This window comes from Oncorhynchus kisutch, unplaced genomic scaffold (assembly GCF_002021735.2).
Source record: "Oncorhynchus kisutch isolate 150728-3 unplaced genomic scaffold, Okis_V2 Okis04b-Okis11a_hom, whole genome shotgun sequence".
NCBI lineage: Eukaryota > Metazoa > Chordata > Actinopteri > Salmoniformes > Salmonidae > Oncorhynchus > Oncorhynchus kisutch.
In genome coordinates this window covers 3918904-3938315 of record NW_022261981.1, presented here as the reverse complement: position 1 = coordinate 3938315, position 19412 = coordinate 3918904, and the positions used below count along the sequence as shown (strand labels likewise).

At 44.5% G+C, this 19412-nt stretch overlaps 1 protein-coding gene across 3 annotated transcripts; it reads left to right on the top strand.

Moving 5' to 3' along the window:
• The first annotated feature begins 695 nt into the window (after nt 1–695).
• LOC109877640 (poly(A) polymerase gamma) lies at nt 696–19075 on the top strand. 3 transcript variants are annotated; one of them, XR_004206751.1, is made up of 25 exons: nt 739–870; nt 1922–2089; nt 2535–2601; nt 2748–2829; nt 2935–3044; nt 3360–3413; nt 4030–4141; nt 5240–5329; nt 6310–6448; nt 6851–6923; nt 7103–7223; nt 7948–8032; nt 8138–8191; nt 9452–9571; nt 10387–10496; nt 11003–11124; nt 11448–11614; nt 13466–13584; nt 13834–14003; nt 14202–14279; nt 14463–14651; nt 15689–15772; nt 15907–15966; nt 16123–17102; nt 17174–19075. XR_004206751.1 is itself a non-coding variant. In XM_031813179.1 (24 exons), exons 1-24 carry the CDS (start codon nt 854–856, stop codon nt 16228–16230), a joined length of 2499 nt encoding a protein of 832 aa, XP_031669039.1. In that variant the 5' UTR covers nt 696–853; the 3' UTR covers nt 16231–19075. The 3 variants fall into 3 exon arrangements, 2 of the variants coding, with proteins under 2 accessions (XP_031669039.1, XP_031669040.1); XM_031813179.1 differs by having other exon boundaries at nt 696–870; nt 16123–19075; XM_031813180.1 differs by lacking the exons at nt 13466–13584; nt 13834–14003; nt 14202–14279; ... (3 more) ...; nt 16123–17102; nt 17174–19075 and adding an exon at nt 12459–12528.
• Nucleotides 19076–19412: the final 337 nt, after the last annotated feature.

Here is a 19412-nt window from a genome sequence, read left to right as displayed (position 1 = left end):
CGGCCCGTCAGGAAGTCCAGCACCCAGTTGCACAGGGCGGGGTCGAGACCCAGGGTCTCGAGCTTGATGACGAGCTTGGAGGGTACTATGGTGTTGAATGCCGAGCTTTTACAGTATTCCCTCTCTTAAGAAATATCCTTGAGCACATAGCCCCCAAGTGCAGTGAGAATGTTTCCCCAACACCATGTAAGACCACTGGACGTGATCCCATCTCTGACACTAATGTAGTAGGAGAAAAGGAGAGCTGCAGCGGGGACTCGAACTATGGCTAAAAAGAGCCTAATGCAGCCAAGCCACAAAAGGGAAGATGCAGTACAATGCTCACAAACACTAGGTGTTACAGTTTAAAATACGTTCTTTGTCATTACAGTTGTTTCAAATACTGTAGTATGCTCACAAACTTAATGAAGACCAGGTCCCATGCCATCCTCATACACTGCAGTAGCATGGCATCATACACTTTATTATAACAAACTAATGTAATTTGACACATTTGTTTACATGGCTTTTTCAAAATGTTCCCTCAAAAACTCCCTGGATTATTGATTAACAAGTTCTATACCCATATGGTGGATAGTGAGTATAACTACCGCATATATAATTTTATTGTGACAACTCAAAGTCAGTACACAAAAACCAAAAAAGTCCACTGCGGATGTTTATGGATTTATGACCGGAAATGACGACAGAATCTCACTGCGCAAAGCTTGTCGGGATACAGAGACTGCTTGAGCGCCATATTGGAGTGTAACTAACTAGCTATTGTTATAAATAGGGTCGGGGCTGCTGCTGGCTGAGTTTACATGTTTTCTACAAGTTTGTTCTAAGGAAAAGAGAAAGTTATCGGTGGGTCATGAAAGAAATGTCAGCGTAAGTTGCACATATGCTTAAGACATTGCAATGTTGTTCACTCTTCAACATGTGTGTTGTAGAAATATGATCGAATATGTAACGTTAGCTAGCTAGGCTAACACTGCCAGCTAGTTGCTAACGAACGGCTATCATCACAACAATGCGAGGCTGAGGCAGTTAGCGTAGCTAACAAAGGCCTAGCTATTTGGTGCATCTGTTAACTTTACTAACTTGCTCCCCGACATATATATTTCTAAAGTAGCTTGATGACTCGATGGGTTTTTATATGTCGTTGTTTTGTATTTCATTATAGCTAACTAACGTTATCTAGCTAATTGTTGATTAAAGGTATTTTGTTTATAATCAGCGCTAGCTAACTTGTTAGCTAACGACGTTAACGTTCGAGCCTTTGAGTTCCTGTTTTATAACTAGATGGTCATATAGATGTATTTTCGTTAACGTGTGCTAGCTACCCAACTTAATAGCCAACGTTGTTGCTAACTAACTTGCTTACAAAAGCGCTAACATTAGCTGGCTGGCTTATTTTGTTGTAAACGTCCCTGTCTGTGTAGTGACCTATACCAGGTAATTTGCAGCTGGCGCCGGCGTCATGGCAGACAGATACTGACCTCGTTAGTTACCTATTTGTACTTAATCTATCCAGACCAGCTCAATGAATCGGAAATGAATGAAGCACCATCAAAGTAACTAAGTTAGTCCCCGGTTTGTGTCTTTGTGTGTTTTGCTTTTCATCCAGTGTGTGCACTAAACATAGGATGGCTCTTCAAATGCAAATATTGTTTATGGCATGTAGCTCACTATAGAGTAAATTTGGTGGCTTGGGGAAACAAAGCAAAAAAATGGCTTGCTAAGGTTTAGGTAGCTACGTGATAACTAAACAGATTGCTCAAGAAAGTATTGACCTCAGGTAATCAGGAACTTCCTTAATCAGGAACTTCCTTCACTGTTGCGTTTAGTTGACTAGACTGCAAACAACTTTGAACAATTCAACAGGGCTTCTATCATATCTATAACATACTATTCCTCCTCTCTGTGTTGACTTGTACAGGAACAGTAACAGTATGCATGGCGGGCAGCAGCCTCAGAAACACTATGGCATTACCTCATCCATTAGCATGGCCTTCCCCAGGGAGGTGGACCATCAGTACACACACAAGCTCAGCGAGGCCATGAAACCCTTTGGGGTGTTTGAGGATGAGGACGAACTCAACCACAGGTGAGATGTCGTTCTCATGAAATAAAGAAAACAATGCCTGCACAGATCAATACTCCCATAGTTTATTTGTATTTTTTATTGTGCAATGTTTCCACCCGGAGGTCTTTGTCAGACTTAACCCAACTAAATCAAAAACAATATGTTTACTTACACGCCTGGGCCCGTATTCAAAAAGTGTCTCAGAGGAAGCGTGCTGATCTAGGATCAGCCCCCCCCACCTCTCCTTATAATCTTATTCTTTAAGATCTAAAACATCAAACTGATCCTGTATCAGCTGCACTGGTTGAAGTTGGGTGGTATTTGTTCTTTTAGATTACCTTTATTTTGCTTAAATGTTTTCCAGGTTATAGAGTTACAGGTTTTTCCTTCTTTTCATGTGTGTTTGGGATATGCTGGGTTTCGTAGTGGACATGTGAATTGATTGACATTATGCTACTTCCCATAGACTCGCAGTTCTTGGGAAGTTGAATACATTTGTCAAGGAATGGATTGCCGAGATCAGTGAAACGAAGGTAGGTTCCTTGAAGAACAACGACGACTGAACTGTGTGCATTAGTGGTTGCTTTACAGAGAGCAAATCATTCCTACTCTGCTATGATATCAATGGGAGAATGATGTCAATATCACTCAACATGTATTACACATTAATTCCCCTCAGAACCTCCCACCATCGGCGATAACCAATGTGGGGGGAAAGATCTTCACCTTTGGGTCTTACCGGCTTGGAGTTCACACTAAAGGTAATGTCCTATCCTGACTCTTAAAGAGAACACGTGCATGTCTGCATGAGACACCTGTTGTGTGCTGTCAAATGTGTAGCTAAGTTTTGTGTGTTTGCGTTGCAGGGGCGGATATTGATGCCTTGTGTGTATCGCCGAGACATGTGGAGAGGACAGACTTCTTCGACTCATTCTTTGCAAAGCTCAAACTGCACGAAGAGATTAAAGACCTACGGGTGAGGTTAAATAAAATAAACCTTCTCAGGATAATATTTGGATAGTTGAAAATAAAGGAATCTCATATTTTATTGAACAGTGTGCGAGAGGATGACAGTGTAGGAAAAATTAAGAGTGATTGTGTCAAAAGGCGGTAGACCAGATTTTTAACCTATGTTGACACTGTAAATGTGCTGGAGGCCAAGGCATGACCACTAAAATTGCCAGTCCTCAAGTTATCTCCTTAATGTATATTATGGCTATCATCTCTGTTCTGCTGTACCTTTGACTTGGCCTGTCAAATTGCTTTAAACATGACGCACTTCTTCTTTCAGGCGGTGGAGGATGCCTTTGTACCTGTGATCAAATTCAAGTTCGACGGCATCGAGGTAAAGGGGTTTTGGATGTACAAATGGTGTCTATTTCAACACTCTGTGAGATGGGTATACCATCAGAGTGGATTTTCACCAACCCAAATCTTTAACGGCGGAGGGAACACATTCATTCAACATTCACATCCAACACATTTACGTTCATATTGAACTAGAACAGAACCCAGGTCAGGCTGTAGATCAACCTCAACACAGTCTTGAAGTTAAGAACAGACCCTGGAAATTAGAGGTTTATGATGCAGCTCGTTTCTCACCATGCGTCAGACCCAAGATTACGTGAATTTTTGGCATATTTGAACAGAAAGCATAGGTAGCTATAGTATACTATTGGCATAAACATAATTATAACATAATCACTATTTAATCATCACCCAAAATCACAATATCCTGTAGTAGATACAGACTATAAGTAGTATTGTACTTCAACATTTTAGAATTCACAAACTTTCAATCGGAGTACTGATCTAGGATCACTTTTGCCCCCCCCCCCCCCCCCCTTTTTTAAAGTCCTACTGAATTAGCGGGTGGTCCCATCTGATCCTAGATCTGTACTTCTACTGAATTTGAGCCCAGTGTAATTAAAGTGTACCTGCGCTGTCTTGTTGCTGGGCAGATTGACCTGCTGTTTGCGCGTCTGGCTCTGCAGTCCATCCCAGATAACCTGGATCTGAGAGGAGACTCCCACCTGAGGAACCTGGACATCCGCTGCATCCGCAGCCTCAATGGTACTAATGCTTTCTTCCTGTGGTGCTAATGCTCTCTCTTCCTGTGGTGCTAATGCTCTCTCTTCCTGTGGTGCTAATGCTCTCTCTTCCTGTGGTGCTAATGCTCTCTCTTCCTGTGGTGCTAATGCTCTCTCTTCCTGTGGTGCTAATGCTCTCTCTTCCTGTGGTGCTAATGCTCTCTCTTCCTGTGGCGCTAATGCTCTCTCTTCCTGTGGCGCTAATGCTCTCTCTTCCTGTGGCGCTAATGCTCTCTCTTCCTGTGGCGCTAATGCTCTCTCTTCCTGTGGCGCTAATGCTCTCTCTTCCTGTGGTTGCTAATGCTCTCTCTTCCTGTGGTTGCTAATGCTCTCCTCCACAGCTATACATTTTGTAATCCCAATGAGTTTCCCTCCTTTCTCCTGTGGAGTGTCCATGGTCCTCTCTTTGTTTAGCCAGATAGTCAGAATCACACCCCGTCCGTCTTCATTGTCCTGTGTCTGACCCTGCTCTCTGATCATAGGCAATTTCCTCGTATACAAACTACAGTTTATCTTGAAACATGTTACATTGTAATAGAATCCATCAACAGTAATATACTGAACAACAACAATTAAGAGGGTATGAGTACTTTCTGAAGGCACTGTACATAGGAATATTACATGGTACTAATTAGAACATAGTACTGTACTAGTATGTAGTATTACATGGTACTACTTAGTACTAGGACATAGTATTACATGGTACTACTTAGTACTAGGACATAGTAATACATGGTACTACTTAGTACTAGGACATAGTAATACATGGTATGACACAGAACCTCTTATTAGCACATGGTACTACATAGAACCAAGTACTAGTACGTGGTACTACATATAACATGGTACCACATTGAACCTAGTATGTAGTAATACTTGGTACTACATATATTACTACGTACTAGGTTCTATGGTACTACATGCATGGTACCCATACCTGTAGCAATGTTAAACTCTGTTACCCAACTACAGCACCAGCTTTGGAATGACATCCGTGTGGAACTAACACCCCTCCCTTTACTCTTGTTGTGATCAATTAGACTTTTCTGAGACTAGTGATTTCTTCTCTCTCCTCCTCCAGGCTGCAGAGTGACAGATGAGATCCTGTACTTGGTACCAAACAAGGAGAACTTCAGACTAACCCTGAGGGCTATCAAGCTGTGGGCCAAACGTGAGTCAGCACCTAGAATAGAATGTCATATATTTGTCATTTAATATCTACCATTTAATATTATAGGCTGTAATGTATGATATTTAGCAAGACTCTTTTATCCAAAGTGTCTTAAAGTAATGGGTTCAAACATTTTCCGTACGGGTGGTCCTGAGAACTGAACACACTACCCTGGCATTGCAAGCGCATACCACCCTGCATCCCACTGCTGGCTTGCCTCTGAAGCTAACGGGACGTGAAATGGGTGTCCTGACTCTCACTTATCGTAAGAGTAGGGGTGTTGACCCCGGGGGTCATGGCTAAATTCCCATCATGGCCACCTAATAATCCACCTCATTCCTAATCGGCATGTATCACTCCTCACCTCTCTGCTGATAGCTGATGTGTGGTGAGCATCACTGGGGTGGATGCTACACATTGGTGGTGGATGAGGTGAGCATCACTGGGGTGGATGCTACACATTGGTGGTGGATGAGGTGAGCATCACTGGGGTGGAAGCTACGCATTGGTGGTGGATGAGGTGAGCATCACTGTGGTGGATGCTACACATTGGTGGTGGATGAGGTGAGTTTCCTGCTTACTGTGTAAACAGCTGTGACTACATGGGCTGATAGAAAATCACTATATACATCTATTATAACCAGCTGAGTTACAGAGGACCACTCTATACATCTATTATAACCAGCTGAGTTACAGAGGACCCCTCTATACATCTATTATAACCAGCTGGGTTACAGAGCACGCCATTAAGGCACACCTAACATTTCTAGATATGTTTTAAGACTGGGAAACTAAATGTAGCCTCTTTTTTTTTTTTTGTACTTCCCCTTTTCTGACTGGTCTTTTCTAGCTGGTCTTTTCTGTTTTGAACCTACTGAATATGACCCATTTTGTTAACACATTTTATGCTCACATGAATGTTAGTTGCTTTGCAATAAAGCATCTGGTAAATGGCATATATGATTCTCCCTGTCCCCCAGGCCGTGGGATCTACTCCAACATGTTGGGCTTCCTGGGTGGAGTCTCCTGGGCCATGCTGGTAGCCAGGACCTGCCAGCTCTACCCCAACGCTGTGGCCGCCACTCTCGTACACAAGTTCTTCCTCGTCTTCTCCAAATGGTACACAAGGAGCCCCATACCCTCAATTTACATTCCACATCCAGGACTCACAAAGCATCTCAGAGCAGGATAACTCATCTAGGAATGTGCCTTTTTTTAAATCACAATGTATAAGGGAGACCTGACTCTAGATCAGCACTAATCTGAGGCACTGTGTGTATGGGCCCTGATTAGTTTACATGGGTGATGATGATGTGGGCTCTGATTGGTTTAAATGGGTGATGATGATGTGGGCCCTGTTCGGTTTAAATGGGTGATGATGATGTGGGCCCTGATTGGTTTAAATGGGTGATGATGATATGGGTAGCCTGTAGTCGATGACCCGCTATGGTAAAGAAACATTGTTGCTTTGAAATCTCCATTGTTTTGAAAGGCTATCAATTCACTGAATCTGTTCTGTAGGGAATGGCCAAATCCTGTGCTTTTGAAACAGCCTGAAGACAGCAATCTGAATCTACCTGTTTGGGATCCACGAGTAGGTGTCTGCTGCTGAGTTTGTGTGTGTGTGTGTTCAAGTTGCACAAATTCCGCAATAAAATATGGAATGAACAAAACAAATGGATAAAATGCTTATTTTGAAGATGCTGTGTGTTTGTCTGTGGGCGATGAAGCTGCTCTTGCCCTGTGTCAACTCTCCTCTCCACCCGTCTCCAGGTGAATCCGTCAGACCGGTACCACCTGATGCCCATCATCACGCCAGCCTACCCCCAGCAGAACTCTACCTACAACGTCTCCTCTTCCACACGCACCATCATGAGTGAGGAGTTCAAATACGGTGGGTACCTAACTCCTGACCCTAACCTGGCTGATCTAGGATCAGGTCCCCCCCCCACCATCCCTCTATCCATATTATTGTGTTCATTATGAGCTAAAAGTACACAACTGATCCTGGTTCAGGCCACCAATACATAAATATGTAGGCAGATGTGACTGCGAGTCGCTTTGGATAAATGTGTTGGCTAAATGGCCAAAACAATAAATCTATATTTCTCTCTATTTGCAGCAGGATTCATCTCAAAATGCTTTATTTTACAACCTATTATTACACTGTGCAGTGAGGAAGGCTTTGTGCTAATTCTGTATAGTGGTCCTGTATGACTCTGTTGATAGAACATGGTGGTGGTCATTCTTCTAAATGTCATCTGGGAAAACTAGAAGTAGAATCTTGTGTAATTGTGTCAGATGTTTGATTATGTTCTGGGGGTATCTGTATGAGAGGAGACCCTAACCAGCCTAGAGAATTCTCTCTCTCCCCCCCCCCTCCCCTAAACAGAGACTCTCTCAGGAAAGCAATGGCCAAATGTCCTTTCCACTTCTGAAATCCAGAAGATGTGAAGTCCTGATTTGTCCAAATGATCAGTGAGGGGTGGGGGGGGGTCTGCGCAACCGGAAGGAAGTTCCTCGTTAATCGTTGCATCCCACATTCTGTTGACGGATGGTACCATCCTATGTTACATGCGTCTGTCCACAAGAGATGACTAAATGTGTTCCACCAACAGGTCTCAGTGTTACAGATGACATCCTTCAGGGGAAAACCGACTGGTCCAAACTGTTCCAGCCACCCAACTTCTTCCTGAAGTACAAGTACGTATTTACATATTTATTTTTTATGTTTAAAACTTTAATTGGTTATGAATGTTGAAATAGTTGGTGTTTATTTGCATGCCAATGTGTTTTTGTCTTTAACAGGCATTATATTGTTCTGACTGCCAGTGCATCCACAGAAGAAAACCAATTAGAATGGTAAGTGTTTTGTTTTACACGGGAATGTGGCGCTCCTAAGGTCCTACAAAATATCTGTTTATTTTACCCCAGGCCACAACTAGGCCACTCAGTAACATTCCATGTCTTTCTTGGTAAACAACTAGTGTATATTTGGCCATGTTTTAGTTGATTCTCCTGCTGAAATGTGAATTTGTCTCCCAGTGTATGTTGGTAAGCGAACTGACCCAAGCTACCAGGTTTTCCTCTAGGATTTTGCCTGAGCGTAGCTCAATTCGTTATTTAATTTTTTTATTGCCGATGACAAGCATACCCATAACATGATGCAGCGACCACCATGCTTGAAAGTATGAAGAGTGTGATGTATTGGATTTGCCCCAAACATAAAGCTTTGTATTCAGAACATACTATTTTTTTGGGCCTCATTTTTGGCAGTTTTTAATTTTACTGCCTTGTTGCAAACAATATCAATATCAGACTGGGAAAAAGATATGTTTGCGATCTCATCCTATCTGCAACCATAGCCAATGACATTACCCCTTATTGATATCTGACGTAAACTAACCAATTAGAATAAATAAACATTTAATACACATGATGCATGTTTTAGAATATTTTGATTCTATACAAGCTTCCTTATCAATCTGTTTAGGTTAGTATTGTGGTGTAACTACAGTGTTGATCCATCTGCTGTTTTCTCCCAATACCGCAATTCAACTCTAGCTGTTTTGGTCACAATTGGCCTCATTGTCAAATCCTTGAGCGGTTTCCTTCCTCTCCAGCAACTGAGTTAAGGACGCCTGTATCTTTGTAGTGACTGGGTGTTTTGACACACCATCCAAAGTATAATTACGTCACCATTCTCAAAGGGATATTCAATTTCTGCTTTTTTTTTAAACAGATCTACCAATAGGTTCCCTTCTTTACGAGGCATTGGAAAACGTCCCTTTTTAATTTGTAAACATTTAAAGAAATGTCATTTCACTTAGACATTATGGGTCTTATGTGTAGGCCAGTTGCACAAAATATCAATTTAATCCATTTTAAATTCACGCTGTAACTCAATAAAATGTGGGAAAAGTCGAGGAGTGTGAATACTTTCTGAAGGCATAATATTGACAAATAGCCGTTCGCAACATTTTCAGAAACATAAACAGTGCTTTGTACCATATTCCAAGTTCTCGTCGTGACTGGATAAATGGAATGCTCAAAGGCACGAACAAGGTGTCCATTCTAAAAGGTGGCCCAAATCTAAAGATATGTCTGTTCCTCTCCCTCTAGGATTGGTCTGGTGGAGTCTAAGATCCGTGTCCTGGTGGGGAACCTGGAGAGGAATGAGTACATCACCCTGGCACACGTCAACCCCACATCCTTCCCCGGGAACAAGGAGAGCTGTAGCGAGTGAGTCTTTAGGCTCCACACCTTTTGAAGTTTGAAGGCACCAGAAATATTGGGGTTGTGTTCATTACGGCACAAGACGGAAACCTTTTTAAAAAACCTTTTTGCACTGAGCGAGTTTATATTGCATGGCTTTGTGCCCTGTGTAGGTGGATATTTCACTTAATGGACTATTTTGAGGTTTTGGCACTGAGGCCCTTTATCTACTGTCAGATGAACTCGTGAATATAATTTTGCGTGCAGTTTGAAGGAAGTTGCTAATTAGCGCTAGCGCAAATGCTAACTACAATTAGCACAATGACTGGAAGGCTATGGGGATCTGCTTCGTTACGCTAACGCTAGTTAGCATTTTTACGTATGCATTTTTAGTAATTTAGCAAACACTCTTATCCATAGCGACTTAGTTATTGGATCGATCTTAAGGTAGCTAGGTGAGACATCCACATCTTAGTCATAGTAATTACGTTTTTCCTCAAAGTAGCGACAAGCAAAGTCGGTGCTAGTCGGAGAAGAGCTAGTGCAAAGCAGTCAAGGCTTTTTGTTTTTTAGTGAGACACCCCACAGGGCGAACTGACCCAAGCTACCACCAGGGAGCACATGGAGACGATTTGGATCTTGTCTGTCTTGAATGATCAGATTGAAGCATTTTTAGATGTTTGGTAAATGTCAGACAAATGTACCCACCTGATGTTAGTGGTGGGTCTTCTAGCAGGAACCAGTTTATCTCCTTGTACCCAGCTGATGTTAGTGGTGGGTCTTCTAGCAGGAACCAGTTTATCTCCTTGTACCCAGCTGATATTTGTGTTGTCTTCCAAAAGGAACGAGTTTGTCTCCATGTGGTTCATTGGAATCATCTTCAAGAAAGTGGAGAACGCAGAGAGCGTCAACATCGACCTGACCTACGACATCCAGTCCTTCACAGATACAGGTAATACCACACACAGTCACACGGTTAGTTCACCCAAATTACCAAAGGACCTATTGGTTTCCTTCGGCTGTAACAGACTGCTGACAACAGTCCATGCTTTGGTTTCCCCGGCACTGTTTCCACATGCTCACGTTTTAGCATTTGTGGCACAAATCCCATTCAAGTCATGGGGCTGATATTAGCATTTTTGGCGCGTCATGTTCAAATCATCTATAAGTGATTTCGTTGAGCTTCACAATCAATTCTAGATACTTTTGGATGATTTTGAATATGAAAAATGCTAATAGCGGTCCCATGACTTGAATGGGATTTGTGCCACAAATGCTAAACCGTTAGCATGTGATAACAGTGCCAGGGAAACCAAAGCATGAATTGCTGTCAAATTGTGTCCGTAGAACTGCTTCTATGCTAAGGAAACTAATGTATAATTTGAGTTAACTATCCGTTTTACATCTGTCTATGCTGGTAGAGAGAGCTCTAAATGACCCCATGACCCCTTTCTGCAGTTTACAGGCAGGCCAACAACATCAACATGCTGAAGGATGGGATGAAGATCGAAGCGACACACGTGAAGAAGAAGCAGCTCCACCAGTACCTTCCTGTTGAGCTGGTGCAGAGGAAGAAGAGGGTAGGATGGATGCTCTCTTCAGGCAGAGGCTCTAGGCTCCATTCCTTTTCTGCCATTCCTTGTCTCCTTCTCAACCCTATTTCAAGGGCCCTCCCCTCGGCCCTTGTTCTCAATGCGTTTTGAAAAGGGGGCCAGGAGAGGGGTTATTGAGGGAAGCTACATTGAGAAAAGCCAATGTGTAGTTTAGACGTATATATTTATTTAAAGAAATGTATTTGAACAAATCACCACCATCGTGATTGGCTTTGTATTTAAGTTCTCTCTCCTTGTCCCTCTGGCTTCCCCCTCTCCACACCCATCTTTCCCCACTGCCCTCCCTACAGAGCATAGTGGAGCTGAACCGGAACTCCAACGGCGGTAGTTCCAAGCGGTCCTCTCTCGACGGCAGTCAGCTGGACAGTTCCAGAGACACTGACTCCGGGACTCCCTTCAGCTCTCCCACCTCCGTCTGCAAACCGTCCAGGCCGGCCGCCTCAGACACAGACGACAGGTGGGTACTCCTCACGTAGAACGTTGGGAGAACCAGGGAGACTTGTATAATTAAGCGATAAGGCACGAGGAGGTGTGCTATATGGCCAATATACCACGGCTAATGGCTGTTCTTAAGCATGATGCAAAGTGGAGTGCCTGGATACAGCCCTTAACCGTGGTATATTGGCCATATACCATAAACCCCCAAGGTGCCTTATTGCTATTATAAACTGTTTACCAACGTAATTACAGCAGTAAAAAGACATGTTTTGTCATACCTGTGGTATATGGTCGGATATACCACAGCTGTCAGCCAATCAGCATTCAGGACCCGAGCCACCCATGTTTATAATATGTTCAAGGCTACAGCAGAAGATGGGTCACATGTAGTTTATGCTTGTACCTCATCACTACTGAACATAATGGTACCGTTTCACACTAGAAGTTTTAGGCTTTTGTTTCCTGAAATGTATTATTCCCAGATAAAATTTTCTTTCCACAATTGACAAAATAAATGAAATGTGTATTTTTCTTATTTCATGTTCCTTGTTTCAGGTCATCATAACATGTTTAACTTAATAGCGCAATTATCTTGTTCTGTCCCGTGCACTTTGACACCCTCCAAGCTGCCAGCCAATCATCTTGTTCTGTCCCGTGCACTTTGACAACCCCCAAGCTGCCAGCCAATCATCTTGTTCTGTCCCGTGCAGTTTGACACCCTCCAAGCTGCCAGCCAATTATCTTGTTCTGTCCCGTGCAGTTTGACACCCTCCAAGCTGCCAGCCAATTATCTTGTTCTGTCCCGTGCAGTTTGACACCCTCCAAGCTGCCAGCCAATCATCTTGTTGTTCTGTCCCGTGCAGTTTGACACCCCCCAAGCTGCCAGCCAATTATCTTGTTCTGTCCCGTGCAGTTTGACACCCCCCAAGCTGCCAGCCAATAATCTTGTTCTGTCCCGTGCAGTTTGACACCCACCAAGCTGCCAGCCAATCATCTTGTTCTGTCCCGTGCAGTTTGACACCCTCCAAGCTGCCAGCCAATCATCTTGTTGTTCTGTCCTGTGCAGTTTGACCCCCCCCCAAGCTGCCAGCCAATTATCTTGTTGTTCTGTCCCGTGCAGTTTGACACACACCCCCCCCAAGCTGCCAGCCAATCATCTTGTTGTTCTGTCCCGTGCAGTTTGACACCCTCCAAGCTGCCAGCCAATCATCTTGTTCTGTCCCGTTCAGTTTGACACCCTCCAAGCTGCCAGCCAATCATCTTGTTGTTCTGTCCTGTGCAGTTTGACACCCTCCAAGCTGCCAGCCAATCATCTTGTTGTTCTGTCCTGTGCAGTTTGACACCCTCCAAGCTGCCAGCCAATCATCTTGTTGTTCTGTCCTGTGCAGTTTGACAACCCCCAAGCTGCCAGCCAATCATCTTGTTCTGTCCCGTGCAGTTTGACACCCTCCAAGCTGCCAGCCAATCATCTTGTTGTTCTGTCCCGTGCAGTTTGACACCCTCCAAGCTGCCAGCCAATCATCTTGTTGTTCTGTCCCGTGCAGTTTGACACCCCCCAAGCTGCCAGCCAATCATCTTGTTCTGTCCCGTGCAGTTTGACACACACCCCCCAAGCTGCCAGCCAATCATCTTGTTCTGTCCCGTGCAGTTTGACACACCCCCCCCCAAGCTGCCAGCCAATGATCTTGTTCTGTCCCGTGCAGTTTGACCCCCCCCCCCCCCAAGCTGCCAGCCAATCATCTTGTTCTGTCCCGTGCAGTTTGACCCCCCCCCCCCCAAGCTGCCAGCCAATCATCTAGTTGTTCTGTCCTGTGCAGTTTGACACCCTCCAAGCTGCCAGCCAATCATCTTGTTGTTCTGTCCCGTGCAGTTTGACACCCCCCAAGCTGCCAGCTTCTCTGTTTGTGGAGAACAGCTCCTCGGTGCCAGACGTCTCTCCACCCAGGGCCGATCAGGAGAAGGGGTTGTCCATCCCCGTCATTGGATCAAGTGAGTGTCCAGCGTTCGTCTCTCCTCTCAGATATACACGGTCTACATACTAGTGTTGATGAAAGTCACGGCTGTGAAAAATTGCACTAAAGGAGTGTTGAAATGTGGTTGATTGAGAAGGGAGACTGATTGGGTTATTAACCTTTTTTCTCACTCCCGCTCTCCCCTCTCATTTCTCACTCCTTTCTGTCTCTTTCTCCCTTGCCTTCTCTTTCTCCTAACCTCCTCTTTCCTCCTCTCTCCCTCTAGAGTCCAAGCCCTCTGCCCCAACGGGCCCAGTCGGTAGCACCATTCCTACAGTAGTGGGTAGGAGCGTGGTCTCTCTCAGCACTACAGAGCAGAACCAGAACGGATCCAAGAGACTCCACTCCCCTACGCTGGAGGATCAGTCCAAGAGGCTGAAAGACAGTGCAGAGCCAGTGAGTTGAATTTGTATTGTAAAATGAATTCCCCCGACTCCCCAGAACCTAGGTTACATCTAGATTACTCAACAGAACCTCTACATGGAGGTTTGCTAGAGCTCCCGTAGAAAACAATGACTCCTGTCAGTTTGAACAGAAACGATGTGCACCGGTCATGGTGCACACACTCTTATCGTCTCTGTCCTTTGTGTACAGCTGGCTGATGTCTTGACCTTCAAGGAGCCGTTCCCTCCGTCTGGCGACGGCAGGGAGCAAGGGGACGGAGTCCAAGTGGTGAGAACCCCTGTTTACCCCCCCCCCCCCCCTCGTTTACGGGATTCAACAAATGCACACGACAGCCCCACACAATACCCATTTTTTTTTTAAGACAAAATGTCCTTTGTTGGTTTGAATGCCACTTTGTGATTTGGACACAACTTGAATGTTCATTCACTCATTGGGTTTTTTCACCCCCAGGTGAGTCCTTCAGCAGGCAGCACCATTCCTACAGTAGTAGGCAGGAGCGTTGTACCCTGCCTGGGCTCCTCTAGAGATACATCCAGCCCGACAGAGCAGAACCAGAACGGAGCCACCGCTGCAGCCAAGAGACCTCACTCCCCCACACAGGACGGACCCCCCAAGAGGATACGAGACCCTGCAGATCTGGTGAGGAGAGGGAGTGGTCCCTGGATGGACATGTCACATCCAGACTAAATCCTGCCAAATGCTTCGTAGACTAACAGTGAAATGCTTTCTTATGCCTTATTTTCCAACAATGCAGAGATAAAGATCAAATATAGTCACATGAGGAATAAATACAAAGTGGTTAACAATGAGTAAAAATAACATGGATATATATATATACATATACAGGAAGTAGCAGGTAATAACACAGATATATACAGGAAGTAGCAGGTAATAACACAGATATATACAGGAAGTAGCGGGTAATAACAGGGCTATGTATACAGGAAGTAGCGGGTAATAACAGGGCTATGTATACAGGAAGTAGCGGGTAATAACAGGGCTATGTATACAGGAAGTAGCGGGTAATAACAGGGCTATGTATACAGGAAGTAGCGGGTAATAGGACTATGTATACAGGAAGTGGCTATGTTACGTCTAGGAAGAGGTAAAGTGACTAGGCAACAGGATAGATAATAGACAGTAGCCGAGTCCAGTGTGTGGGCAGAGTCCAGGTTCTCTCGTGCATGGCTCAGTGTTGCTTGCCTTGGAAGCGAGCATACGGCATTTAGCTGCTCTGGTAGGCTCACGTTGCTGGGCAGCTTGCAGCTGGCTTTCCCTTAGTAATTCGTGATAGTTTGCAAGCCCTGCCACATCCGCCGAGCGTCAGAGCCAGCGTAGTGGGATTCAATCTTAGTCCTGTATTGCCGCTTTGCCTGTTTTAATGGCTTGTCGGAGGTCATAACGGGATTTCCTGTCAGCTTCCGGATTAGTGTCCCACTCATTGAAAGCGGCAGCTCTAGTCTTCCGTGTGGATGTTGCCTGTAATCCACTGTTTCTGGTTGGGATATGTACGTACGGTCACTGTGGGGGCGACGTCGTCGATGCACTTATTAATCACCCTTTTCACGATTGTCTCACTGGAGCTGTATAAAAATACATTTTTTGGGGGGGAAACGTTTTTGCACAGGTTAATGAGGTCATGATTTCAGTCTCTCACTTTCTCTCCCTCTCTCCAGCTGGTGTCCGGTGATGACTCTGATTTCAAGGAGCCGTTCCCTTTGTCTAGCGACGGCCAGGAGCAAGGGGACGGAGTGAACGTCGTGAGTACTCTCCTTTCAACCCACTGCACTCCGAACACCAACTGTACTCTAGAAATACACACCTCACATTATTCAGTTATTTTATATCAGTTGATTGCATTTCATAATTTTTTTTGTTTTGTTTCTCTTAACAGGAAAGTCTTGGAGGGGTAAAGGCTATGCCTATTCCAACTATCGACACATCAAGAACACAGGTACTTTACTGATTTTTATTTGCTAGAATGCATGAAAGCAGTCTTCAAATTAATAGTTGATTTTGAAATCTTATAATATGCGTGTCTGTGTTCATGCATGTGTCTGCTTCTGTGGCTGTCTGGTGTGTGTGTGGTGTGTGTGTGTCCATTCTCCAGAGACTTCCCAGTATGGAGCTGCCAGACGTGACCTCTCCCCTCCCCAGCAGTAACCACCAGCGGGTGGTTAAGAACTCCATCAGACTAGCCCTGAACAGGCACAGGTAACCCCAGGTAACGCCCCCCCCCCCACCAAACCCCTTCCTTCACGAGGCCAGGACCTACAACACTGACTAGCTCCAGACCTGATCCCAAATCAAGACTACTGTGGTAAAACCTAGTGAGGAAGCCGACTTTTAACTCTCCCTCTCACCCCACCCTGTCACTGGACGATGTGCAACGACGGTCCCTTGTCTCCCCCCCCCCAAAAAAAAATGTCATCTCTGTTTCTATGGTCCTTCCCAGTTGATCCTGAAGCAGAAATTAAAATGCTGATTTAAGATTGGGTTGGAGAAGAGTTGGATTTATTTATTTATTTAGTGTAAATTCCCCCCCCCCCCTCTTCCTTTACTGTGTGTAGTTTTAAAAGGCCTTAACGTGTCGATGCTTGCTACTACACCTGTCTGTACCATCCTGATGTTTTGACAAATGGAAAAGTTCTACAGTAGGTGTAGTTTATTGTACATAGCTCGTCTTTAAAAAAAGAGAAAAAAAAGAATCACAGACGTTTAGTCTAATCCATACAGCTGTTATAGTTTTATGATCTAAAATGAAAAAGAAAAAAAAATGTTTAAAAAATGTATTGTCCCCCCCCCCCCCCCCCCACACTGTTTGTCAACCACATTACAACGTGACCTTGATAGCCAATCTCAGCCTTCCCACCCAGTAGACTCAGCAACTTGGGTTGTGTTCATTTGGGCCCAACATATGAAAATGTTTTGCAACAGAAATGAGCATTCCTTTTTGGATAAGTTCAGATGGTACCTCCCTTTTTTTCTTCCTGTATATTCCCCCCTCTAGGTTAACAGGACCTCCTGTGTATGCTCCCCCCCTCTAGGTTGGTTAACAGGACCTCCTGTGTATGCTCCCCCTCCCTCTAGGTTGGTTAACAGGACCTCCTGTATATTCCCCCCTCTAGGTTAACAGGACCTCCTGTGTATGCTCCCTCTAGGTTGGTTAACAGGGCCTCCTGTGTATATCCCTTCCTCTTGGTTAGCAGGACCTCCTGTGTATATCCCTTCCTCTTGGTTAGCAGGACCTCCTGTGTATATCCCTTCCTCTTGGTTAGCAGGACCTCCTGTGTATATCCCTTCCTCTTGGTTAGCAGGACCTCCTGTGTATATCCCTTCCTCTTGGTTGGTTAGCAGGACCTCCTGTGTATATCCCTTCCTCTTGGTTGGTTAAAAGGACCTCCTGTGTATATCCCTTCCTCTTGGTTGGTTAAAAGGACCTCCTGTGTATATCCCTTCCTCTTGGTTGGTTAAAAGGACCTCCTTTGTACGTCCTCCCTCTCAAGCTTTGACACCCACTAGAATAGAGAACCAACTCTCCTGGAGATCTACTGGGTATTGTAGGCTTTTGCTCCAGCCCTGCACTAGATTCACACACCTGATACAGCCAACCAGGGTCCTGAGGGGCAGATCATTAGTAGAATCAGGTGTTTTATAGTAGGGTTGGAACACAACCCTGCATGCGGTAAGCTACTGTTCCCCAGGCAGCTCTAGAACCCAGGGAATGTACCAAACATGAGGGACTGGACGGTTGTGTTGCGCTAGCAGGGTCATGGTTGTGTTGCGCTAGCAGGGTCATGGTTGTGTTGCGCTAGCAGGGTCATGGTTGTGTTGCGCTAGCAGGGTCATGGTTGTGTTGCGCTAGCAGGGTCATGGTTGTGAAGTGGTTCACAGCTGGATTTGTGTTACGGAAAGGGTTTCAAGCTTTTGCGTGTGTGTGTGTGTGTACATGAGTTAGTGTGTGTGTGTTGTAATTCCCTCAGTGTGGGGTGTTGATCCTCTGCACCTCCCGTGGAGGTTCTTAAACATGGCGTCTCCTGGGGTCATCCTGGGCTGAGTCCCAAAAAGCACCCTATTCTATATATAGTGTACTACTTTTGACCAGAGCCATAAATGGCCCTGGTCAATAGAAGTGCCCTCTGTAGGGAATAGGGTGCAATTTCAGATGCGGTCTAGTCGAGGAGTTGACCTCTCAAATCAAATTTCAGGACTCATACTCACAAAACTTCTGAGTACGAGTGCTGATCTAGGATCAGGTCCCCCTTGTCTATATAATGTTGTTCGTTTTAAGCAATCAGGCACGAGCGGGTGTGGTGTTCGGCCAATATTCTGCGGCTATGGGCTGTTCTAATGCGCAACGAGGAGGGCCTGGATACAGCCCTTAGCCGTGGTATATTGTCCATATTCCACAAACCCCCGAGGTGCTTTATTGCTATTATAAACTGATTATCAACGTAATTACAACCGTAAAAAATACATGTTTTGTCATACCTGTGGTATACGGTCTGATATACCATGGATGTCAGCCAATCAGCATTCAGGGCTTGAACCACACAGCTTATCTGATTTAAACGTCAAAACCGACTGTGGTGCTCTGAGACCCTTTTGAGTACAAGCCCTGCTCTCCGTTAAACAGTGATCTCTCTCTCTCCATTCTACCCTGGTTCGGTGTACAGAAAGAGCATCTGCTTGCATCCCAAATGGCACCCTATTCCCTACATGGGGCTCTGGTCAAGAGTAGTGCACTAAATAGGGAATAGGGTGTTATTTGGGACTCGCCCTATGTATTATAAACAGGTGTATTCTCTTCATATCCTTTTGTTTTCTTATTGCTTTCTGTGTATTTGTACGGTTTTGTATCATCTGTTCTAACAGCTGAAGGCTCTCAATGACTTTTACACCACTCGGTTTTCCAACAACTTTCTCTGTGCTTTTTGAGAAACAATTAACAGGTCATTTATCCGTTTTTTTTTTTGTAGGGCAACAAGTTGTATTGGAAAAGGTATTTTTGTATGTATTGTCTATCACCTTTAAACGAGACCATTAAATCCATAAAACCCCTAGCTCTCCTTTGTCTTGTTTTGTCATCTCATTGACTCTGTTCCCTGTAGACTCTAGAGAATCATTGTATCACCTAAACTGTTGTGAAATATCTTTCCAATAACCTAAAACTTTGTATTTTCAGCTTTTTGAAGCTGAAAGTAAAATGCACAGAATGGATCTACCGCTTACCAGATTGTCTTTAAATGGGAATGACAGGTCTATAACTCACATTTCTATCTGAAACTGAAATGATTCACAATGACATAATGGACCTATGTTTATTATCATACAGGCTTCTAATAAGAATCAATGAATTGGGCACCACTAACATCACCCTGACACTCTTAACGCTTTCGG

What these genes read in the sequence shown, in the direction of transcription:
- LOC109877640 (XM_031813179.1), top strand. An exon ending in AAGGGGACGGAGTGAACGTC is followed by an intron (nt 15,773 to 15,906) that starts GTGAGTACTCTC and finishes TTCTCTTAACAG; the next exon opens with GAAAGTCTTGGAGGGGTAAA. An exon ending in TCGACACATCAAGAACACAG is followed by an intron (nt 15,967 to 16,122) that starts GTACTTTACTGA and finishes TCCATTCTCCAG; the next exon opens with AGACTTCCCAGTATGGAGCT.